Source organism: Camelus dromedarius, chromosome 19 (assembly GCF_036321535.1).
Source record: "Camelus dromedarius isolate mCamDro1 chromosome 19, mCamDro1.pat, whole genome shotgun sequence".
NCBI classification, from domain to species: Eukaryota; Metazoa; Chordata; class Mammalia; order Artiodactyla; family Camelidae; genus Camelus; species Camelus dromedarius.
In genome coordinates, this window is record NC_087454.1 from 21,163,171 (window position 1) to 21,173,067 (window position 9,897).

Consider the following 9,897-nt stretch of genomic DNA (forward strand, 5'->3'; position numbering starts at 1 on the left):
ATGAGGCGGAGTCAAACCACAAGATGGAGCCAAATAACAGTTAGTGGCAATGCTGAAGATGGGGTGAGGAGACATGGTAGGAAGTGACTGCTTCTTGGTACAGGCTTGGTCACTCCCCAAAAGGCTTTCTTGGAGGTTGAATGAGGAAAGAAAGCCTGGTGGGAGGGGCTCCATTCAAGGAGAGGCAGCTGTCCCTCAATGGAAAAGGGTAATGTGATGGAGAGGGACTGGAAATGGGTGGTATATTTAGCAAAGATGAGCAGGGAAGCCGCTGAATTTTCACCACATGAGTTGTGAATGAATGATGAGTTGGAAGCATCGATGTTTAAGATTGTGGGCAGGATGATTCCAAGGAAAGATAGTGTGGCTGTAACTTAATGAAAGAAGGAAGGGTGGAGGGAGGGGAGGTTGGAAAGCCTTGGCCAGTGAGGAATTTAAAGTATATTCTAAGTGAGAAAGAAACTCTGAACAAGGGAAGCTACATAAATGATGTGGTTGGGAGAAGTAAAGTCTCTTCAGTAATTCCAGAACCTGGTCATTCTTCTACTTGGCCGTAAGAGACAGAAGGTCCAACAAAGAGGACAGGAAAATCCTGACAAGGAAGGTAAGCAGTGGCTCCAGGATGACAGCTGTCTTGTTGAGGGCAACTAGTTAAGACTGAAGCAGACAGAAGTTTCTGGACGTTTTAGCTGACCATGAAATTGACAGAGTACCTGGTGTATCTGATTGCACTGTGAGGAAACTTGTGTTTCACTAATGACAGGTACAAATAAAATTAGGCCAAGAAAACAGGACAATTATTCATCCCAGGAAAAACAGAAGGTTGTCTCAGAAAGAAAGAGCAAGCATGGCATCATGCAAAAAAAGCATATGAAAACGAATATACGAACGTATGTGCATGACTGGGGCATCGTGCTGTACGGCAGAAACCGACACACTGTAACTGACTTTCCTTCAATAAAACGAAAATTCAAAATATTTTTTAAAAAAAAAGAAAGAAAGAGCATGCACGGTTTACTCCGTGGTTTGGCTGTAAATAACCTTTACAAGGTCATAATAATATAAACACTCAACATCAACCCACAGAATTACAGTGTAACTATATTAAAGGAAGGGCATATGGAAAGGGTACACCAGTGTACAGTGAGGATAAAAAATAATCGAAATCCTCCTCTTTCATAGTGGGAAGTAAAGAGATAAGGTCTAAAGTTGAAAAATCAAGGTGTAGCAAAACAGACGTTATTTAAAGACAGAAGATCAACAGAAACAGAATTAGTTGAAAACAATTGAAAGTTATCAACTCTGGGGGCAATGACATGAATGGAGAGAGGGCTGGATATGTTTATTATCTTTAGGGGCAGAGTATAAAAATACTGAAGAGGAGGTAACTATTGAACGTCTATTCTAAAAGAGACTGAAAGAAATCAGATCAAGAAAGCAGAGGACAGTTTTTTTTTAATGAGAAGCTATTTACTTTGATACCAGAAGGAAAAAAATGTGTGAGGACAGATATATAAACCTAAAAGATTTGGAATTGCTCCTTCTTCCTTCCAAATTGCTTCCAGTGACTTCTGGGTAATATATGCATAGTGAAAAAAAGCACACTCCTGGTCCAAGGAAAGAACACTTTTAATGACTTTATTAAACCTTAGGACAGAGATCAAAGAAACACCTTTCCAAGGATGCATCTAGTTAAGTTTTAAGTAAAAGATCAGCAGAGATCAAGGCATGCTGGGGACAGAGCTACCTCGTGGTGTCTTCTGACAGCCTCTTCTCTTTCTGAGGACGACCCGACTCCTCACCTCAGAGGAGCCAGGCTTGTTCTGTGGGATCTTGGTCCCCTGGTCACAGTACAATGGACTGGGATGGCCACCTGCCCCACCTGCCCCAAGTCTGGGCAGCCATTTGTTTTTCCAATAATTATAAATTGTGACTAGGGGACACAGGCTCTGTGGGTGGCTAGAGCTGAGATGACATCCAAACACAAGTACTCTAGAGCTGACATGTTAGCTGAAATGGACAGTCAGTCCACAGAGAGAACAGGACTAACCTGCAGAAGAGTCTGGAGAGCAGAGACCACACGGCCCAGAGACAGCAAGTGCGGCTGCTCTAGGTTCTGCTGGCTCTTCAGTTCTGCAGTCCGTTCCCTGCGAGGACTGGCTAAAACCCACCCTTGGGTTCTGGGTACCACTCCCGTGTCTTTATTGTAAATATCCTCTCCTTTTGTCTATAATCATTGTAATCGGGTTTCTGTTCCTGGCAACAAAAACCTTGACTAGGACAATCCTCTCCCACTTCCATCGGAGTCCTCTTCTGGCCAATAGTTGGCCCCATCTTATTCTCTCTTGGGAAGTCCACGAAGTCCCCATAATCTCTTGATTTTTTCTTTTCCAGGATCAAATAGTCATAATTCAAAGCCCTATCTTGTCCTTTTTGACCTGTATCTTGCTCAACCTTTATGCCCAAAAGACCCATGTTCTCCAGAAAGCCTTCCTGGACCTCTTCAGACTTCAGGGATGCCCTCTTCCAATGACCTCCAATAGCACCAGACTACATCATTGGGCCCCAGTTACCAGACCACAGCCTGGGTCTGGGGTGGCTGTAACAGCATCATCGGAGTGGGTTAAAAATGGCAGACTCACCACTCATCCTTCTGCAAAGATTCTAATTCAGTAAATCTGAGTGAAGCCCATACTTTCTAAAAGGCTCCCCCATGATTCTTAGTGCATTCTAATTTGAAAACCACTCATCTGTACCACTTTATTTGATACTTGACATAAACTACTTTGTTTGGTTACTTATTTGTTTGTGTGTTTAAAATTTTGTTCACAGTAACTAAAACCTTCCAGGCTACATATTTAGAGAACATTCAGGTGGATGGCTCTTAGACCCCGTCCCCCTCCTTGTACCAGACACCTTGCTGATCTATTCTGTTACCCTCCTGACCCTCCTGATAGGATGGACCCCAGGCAGAGGATGTAGCCATCTTACCCCAGCTTTCGGCCTCTCTTTGTCATGCATGGGACTCTAGGGAATGTAGAAAAAGGAGATGACATCATAGATCATGGCTGGTTACCAATGGCCTCTTCATTACAGAGTAAATCAAGAGTGGAATTTCCATGAACATTTCCTCTCCCGGTGTCCTGCAGAACTGTCATGGGTTGCGGGAAGTTACAGTGAATGGGATACTCTGCACCGCTTTCCAGGCAAATCTGAATTCAGGATGCAAATTTCATGAAGTCCATGTGAAATGGGCCATTCACAAGTAACACACAAGGGGCCCGAAAATGATGAGTCAAATGGAGCAAGACATAGCTGGACTGGCCCGAGAATGACTGCCAACCCCTAGTACCAAGTGGTTATGCTCACTGGTTGTCACCGGAAATCCAGTCTTCCAGATCCTAGCATCCTCTATACCCTGAGAGAACTGGCCAAGACCTGGTAAAACGGATACGGTGCAAACACTGTTAAAAATTTTACTGCTACTACAGGGCTTTGGGTAGATCAGGAAAGTGTGTGTGTGCTGGAGTTGGGAAGGGGAGCTAGTCTGTGCCCCGCAAGTCCTGCCATGAGTACTGGGGCTAAAAAATAGGAAACCTGCAGGACAGAGGTTGATCCCAAAGTCAGCACAGGGGGATGCACTTGGTCGACGCAGTACTGAGCACTCAAGGGCTGTCAGAAACTTGCCAGGAAGCTGAAGACGGGGGTCCTCCAAACCCGTTTCTCTCAGAAGGGTCATTACCTAAAGTAGCAAAAATCATATGACCAAGTTTTTCAAGGTCAGAATTCCAGGATGCCATCTCTGTCCACCTCCCCAAAACCTGACCCCTTCACCTCACCTCTGCTCTTCCATTCCCTGCCCACCCCTTGTCCCCAACCCTATTTCTCCACACAGAATCCTCCACCCTCATCCTGCACAGTCATCTACTTTCCTCCCCCAGACTCTTGAGGCCTCTGCACCTGGGGGCTCTGGACAAGCGTGAGCCTGTGATGATGAGGACGATGCCCACCAGGAAGCCCACCAAGCCAAGGGCCAGGCCGAGGGCACAGACCAGCATCCCTGTGGTGTCTGGCAGCGGGGTAGGCATCTGGGGCTCTGGGAGAGAAAGGAAGAGTCAGAGGGGACAGCAAAGGGATTCGCAAGTGAAGGACATGCAGGTCTGGGCTGGGGAGGGGGCTCCATACCCCAGTGCTTAAAGAGCGGCTTTTCCAGGCCCCAGTGCTCCACCCTGCAGTCGTAGAAGTCGTCTCCCGAGGGCACAAACGTCAGGTAGTGGAACTTGCGAAACAAATGGTCAGGCTGGGCATAGAAGCTGGTCTGGGCCACGCCCTCAGTGACCGTCTGACCATTGCGCAGCCAGGTGATATTGATCACAGGGGGGAAGATGTTGTCCACGATGCAGATGAGGACGTTGGGCTGGCCCAGCTCCACTCGCGACTTGGGGAGTATGGTCACTCTGGGAGGCACTAGGAGGAACAAGGTCCTGAATCCCAAGGCTGATCCCTGCAGGGCTGGGATCAAGGGATGCTCCCTCCTATTTAGCCTCCTCCGGGCAGGGGATGCTCTGCGATGCTCACTGCTGGGGCAGGAACCAGGAGGACAGAGGGAGAGGAGACTGAGGAGGGCAGTGGGGGCACCTGTATCTGACAGGTCCCCGAGGGGGGGTCCAGGTAGAGGCAGGGGGTCATTCCTCAAGGGGAAGAGGCTGCTGAAGGAATCTGGGAGAATCTAGAACCTCCTGGGGAAGAAAGGGGCTGAGCACAACAGTCACAGAGTCTAAGAGTGGTGCCTCATGGCCAATAGAGGCCTGGGAGGTGGGGAAGAGGCTGCCCTGGGCCTCCCCTACTCCTGGGGCAGGGAGCAGAGGAAGGGCCCAGTACCGTTGGTGGCTCTGGTGCGGTTGGAACGCTCCACCAAGACATCCAGATGGGCTTTGATCATGGCGATGCTGGCCAGCCCGCTCTGCGGGTCAAAGTAGGCGAAGTTGCCAAATTCAGGCAGACGCCACACAGCCTCCGTCTTCTTCAGGTCCACAGAGAATAGCTGTTCCCCATCGAAATCGTAAGTGAACTGACCCGAGGCATCATAGGACTGGTAGAACGCTGGTCCATAGGAGCCCATGTGGTCAGCTGTATTGGGTGAGTTCAGGGTCAGGGAGAGGAAAGAAAATGCATCAATCTCATGACATGTGATGTGTCTCTGAGCTGTGCCCCATCCTGGGTTCTGTGCGGAGGCAGAGACCTGTTCTGACGCTGAGTAGAAGGATTGCTGGGGCGTGGAAAGGAGAGGCTGGAGGGAAACGGGCCCACCACACTGGCCAGCACAGAGACATGGGCGCAGGCTGGCAGACTGGGTTGGGAAGAGGAGAGGCTGCTTAAAGTCATGCTTGGGATGCGCAGAGTTAAATCCTAGCTATGATCATCTGCTCCAGCTGTGCTGTCAGATCCTGTGTGTGAAATGAGGTGTGGAGGGGTAGGACGAGGAGAAGAAAATAAAGATGGCTAGGAGCAAAGTGGAGCTTTGGGCACAGAGATGCGGTGGAGGTGGGTGTGAGGGAAAACAGGTGATGGCCGGCAGGTGTAAAAATTAAGGTTTGTGACACAGAGACTAAAGGGATAGAAAAAATCAGCCCCAGGTCTTGCAGAGAGCAATGGAAGAAGAGTCAGAAGTTCAAGTTTCATGTTCCAACTCTTCTGTCTCAGAGCATTATGATTAAATGTCTTTTCCCCTAACAGAGGCTCAGTTTTCTAGAAATTAAAGGTTACGTGTTCATTGATAAGATTCCTTTATAATTCTATGCAATTATTTGTTCAATAGTCTTTGATGGCCTGCCGTGTGCCCGGCACACTACCAGGCCCCGAGGACACACAGACGAGCCAGCTGTGGACCCCTCATCCAAGGAGCTCACGTCTGGAGCAGGAGAAAGACAGATAAACATCCACCTATCAACACGGGGAGGAAGATGGCCATGGAACCGGACTTGAATGGACATGCTCCAAGTCAGGAAGTGGTAGAGAAATCGGGGTGCTGGGCGGCAGTACAATGGAGGTTTGGGTCTCAGAAGGGAGGGACGAATGAGGAGGTACCTGAACCTGATGCTGCCGTGGCTGGACTGCACTGCATCTGTGTTTTGGGTCCAGCACAGACACAATCAAGGTGAGGGGGCTGGGGGATCTCTTGGTAAAGGAAGTTGCCCATAAACCAGAAGAGAGGAACAGTTCGTGCTCTGTGCTGCCTCGGCTGGCACGTAACCCAACACCCTCAGGCTCCGCTCCTCACCCAGCACCCTCAGCACTCACCCTTGATGGCCCCAGCTGCCTGGGGCCTCAGGAGGGTCATCAAGGTGTGGAGTCCCAGGACCAGCCCCCCACTGAGGACCATTGCCCTCTGTCTTGGTCGGTGTAGGGGTAAAGGAAGAAGGCAGAAGTAAAGAGGAAGAAAACAGATCCTAGGATGGGGGAGACCCCTGCTGTATTCAGCCAATCAGAGAAATTCTCTGAGTTAGGGTAGCTGTTGCTGAGTAGAGAAGCAGAGTAAAGAGCCTGAGTGAGAAGATGGAACCATCTGCCGGGTCTACATGCAACATGGAGGCTTGGTCCACAGGAAAGTCAAAAGGGATGGGAAGGGCTTAGATCAACTGTTACTACCTCCTCCAAGAAGGGACCCTCTGAAGGGAGAGATGGAACCATCAGAGCCCTGCGCAGCTGGGCTCAAACAAATCCTCTATCTTGATCCGTGGTGTAGAGGATCCTACTCCCCTTTAAGTTTCTGTGGACAAATTTGGAGTTAAAAAATAAAAACAATTTGACCAAGAAACTTTAAAGGGAAATACTGGATACAGTGTAGGAAAAAAATCCTTTATTTTTGTTTTTTAATTTTTTAAATTGAACTACAGTCACTTTTAATGTGTCAAGTTCTGGTGTACAGCACAGTGTCCTAGTCATGCAAATACATATATATGTTCACTTTCCTATTATTTTTCATTAAAGGTTATTACAAGATATTGAATATAGTTCCCTGAGCTATACAGAATAAATTTTTTTTTTAATCTAGGGAAAAAAATCCTTTAAACCTTTAAATCACAAAATATATAGGGATTTTTTTAATGTATACAGTTTTTTTGTTAACTTCTAATCTAATTGCATTATAATCCAAGAATCTTATCACTATGATGCATCTTATAAATTTATTGAGGGGGGAGGGTATAGCTCAGTGGTAAAGTATGTGCTTAGCATGTCTGAGGCTCTAGGTTCAATCCCCAGTGCCTCCATTAAAAAAAAAAAAAGAGGAAGAAACAAAGAAACTTACTGAGACTTGCTTTATGGCTTGGAATATGGCCAGTATTTGTTAGTGTTTCTCAAGTGCTCTAATTGGATGCAGAATTTTATATATGTTATCAGATCAAAAGTGTTAATTTTGTTGTTCTATCATACCTTTATTTTTGGATTGACCTAGAAAAAAAAATAGTGTATTTAAATATCCAACTGTAGCTGTAGATTTTTGTATTTGTTTCCATTTTTTGAAGCATTTTTGCCCTCTTTATGTTCAGACTATTAGGTGCTTACTTCTGGAAGTATCATAGTCTCAGTGAATTGAGCTTTTTCCCAGTTTGTACTGACAGTCTTTCTGTCTTCAAGTCTGTTCTGTCTGACATGAGCATACTACACAGCTTTCTTTTTGTTCGTATTCATTTGATGTCTTTTTATATCCTTTTATTCTTTCTGACTCTTTCTCTGCACTAATGCTTTAGATGTAGCTTTTGTAAGTATCAGAAGGATAGATTTTGGTTTCGATTCAGACTGACAGTCTGTCTTCTAGTTGGTGGTTCAATCCACATATTAGTCAAAGTGGAGCAAACTTGCTTCTGCAACAAACACCGAAACTTCTGTGGTTTAAAAAACAGGTTTATTTTTTCTATTCATGTAAAGTTCAAAGAAGGTTAGACACTCTCTGCAGCTCTTCTCAAAAACTGCCTCGTGAATCCAGGCTGGCTTCATCTTGCATCTCCACTATTATAAAGAACTTTGCTTCCAGCTTTGCAGACAGGAGGGAGCCTCCGGAAGGAACACCTGTTCTTATGGCTTTAGACTGGAAACCACATGCCATTTCTACTCATATTCCATTGGCAAGAATTAAACCATGACCCTGCCTAGGTGCAAAGGGGCTGGAAATACGTAGTTAGGCTGTGTATTCAGAAAAATGTAATGGTTTGGTGAAAGCATGGCACTGTCTTTGCCCCATCTCAGAGCTATATTTATTGTGATTATTGATGCATTTATTGGACTTGTTTCTAACATCTTATTTATTTCAATAGTTCTGGGGTTTTTTTCTTTTTTACTCTCCATCATCTTTTTTTAGAAAAAAATTGTTGCCTATACCTTTCCCTCTAATCAGATAAGAACCTTAGCATGCTTTCAAATACATTCAAATACTTCTCCTTAACCAACCTTACTTCCCACACCTTTTTAGCACCTCCTGAAAATTTTTCTTATTGGAATACTTCCTCCAAAAGTGTTTCAAATGTGATTATTTCTGCGGCAAACCTTCTGAAGATCTGTATGCTAGAGAACATTTTTATTATACCATCACTTTGTAATAACATTTAGCTAATGTGTGAAATTCTAAGTTTGAAGTTTTTTTTCTCTTTAATATTTTAAATAATATCATCCCAATGTCTTTTTGCATCCAGTGTTGACATTAGGAAATCTGATGTCAGTCTTTCCAAAATCTTTTAGAATTTTCTCATTGTCTGATATTTTAAAATTTCATTATATTGTATCTAAAATAGGTTTTTCCTTATCTTACTGTAGGACATAATGGATCCTCTTTATCTTTTAATTCTGAGAATTCATCTCTTTTATTTCTGTAACTCTTTTCTCCTATTTTTGTCTTTATGGCACTCATATGGCACTTCTCCACCTCTTTTGACTCTTCTCTATTTTCAATTTCTTTTTCTTAAATTGAAGTATAGTTGATTTATAATGTTATGTTAGTTTTTGGTGTACAGCATAGTGATTCAGTTATACATATATATTCTTTTTCATTATGGGTTATTACAAGCTATTAAATATAGTACCCTGGACTATACACTAGGCCCTTGTTGTTTATCAATTTTATATATAATAGTTTGAATCTGCTAATCCCAAACACCTCATTTATCCCTCTCCCCCTTTTCCCCTTTGGTAACCATCGTTTGTTTTCTGTGTCTGTGAGTCTGTTTCTGTTTTCTATTTTCAGTTTCTTTATCCTTCCATCTTTTATTCTAGGAGGGTTCTTCAGTCTAGCTTACTAATGTGTTTTTAGCTGTACCTCTCCCACTATTTATTTCCATTAATGTGGTTTTTATTTTGACTATTATATTTTTTTACACCTAGAACTTCTATACAGTTTTCCTTATAGTCCCTAGTGTTTTTTTCAATAATAGCTTTTTTTGTAAATGAATTCTTCATGTTCCTTTTAAGTGGCTAGTCTATATTTACTTACACTTCTTACTTTAAGTACATATATGGGCCTGTTTGTTGTTTTTCTTTGGAGTTGGTGGTACTCCCTGAAGAGAGGGAGTTATTATCTTGGTTTGTGAATCAGGGTGGGGCCAGAGGGGAAACGAGAAACAGGAAATGGCTCCTCCTCCAGCTGCCCCTTATACACAATGTAATAGTATGACTTCAAGGTTCCTGTATCAAATCCTCATAGCACATCTTAATTTTTAGTTCCAGTTCACCACCAAGACCATATGTAATAGAATGGTGAAATAGTTTATGTTAACATTCCCCAAACTGAGACAGACACTCATCCGTGTCCCCGTACTTTGCTCTGCACACTGTGAGAGAGATATGACCTTAATCCATAATTGGGATTCAACCAATTAAACCAGCTAACACACTAGGGTCTCCCAA

The 9,897-nt window shown here is 44.2% G+C and overlaps 1 protein-coding gene across 1 annotated transcript; it reads right to left on the bottom strand.

Annotated features, from left to right (window-relative positions):
* Nucleotides 1-1,611: 1,611 nt before the first annotated feature.
* Nucleotides 1,612-6,448, bottom strand: LOC105101397 (HLA class II histocompatibility antigen, DO alpha chain). The gene is made up of 5 exons (XM_010994574.3): nucleotides 6,301-6,448; nucleotides 4,882-5,130; nucleotides 4,186-4,467; nucleotides 3,961-4,096; nucleotides 1,612-3,742 (listed from the first exon to the last, which is right to left on the bottom strand). The coding sequence occupies exons 1-5, from the start codon at nucleotides 6,380-6,382 to the stop codon at nucleotides 3,739-3,741; spliced, it is 753 nt and encodes a 250-aa protein (XP_010992876.1). The 5' UTR covers nucleotides 6,383-6,448; the 3' UTR covers nucleotides 1,612-3,738.
* Between the last annotated feature and the right edge of the window lie 3,449 nt (nucleotides 6,449-9,897).

Excerpts from the sequence above, each read along its gene's own strand:
- LOC105101397 (XM_010994574.3), bottom strand. The coding sequence starts at position 6,382 with ATGGTCCTCAGTGGGGGGCTGGTCCTGGGACTCCACACCTTGATGACC. Across the intron at positions 4,468-4,881 it reads CCGCACCAGAGCCACCAACG|TGCCTCCCAGAGTGACCATA; the intron begins GTACTGGGCCCT and ends TGTTCCTCCTAG. Across the intron at positions 4,097-4,185 it reads GCCGCTCTTTAAGCACTGGG|AGCCCCAGATGCCTACCCCG; the intron begins GTATGGAGCCCC and ends TTTCTCTCCCAG.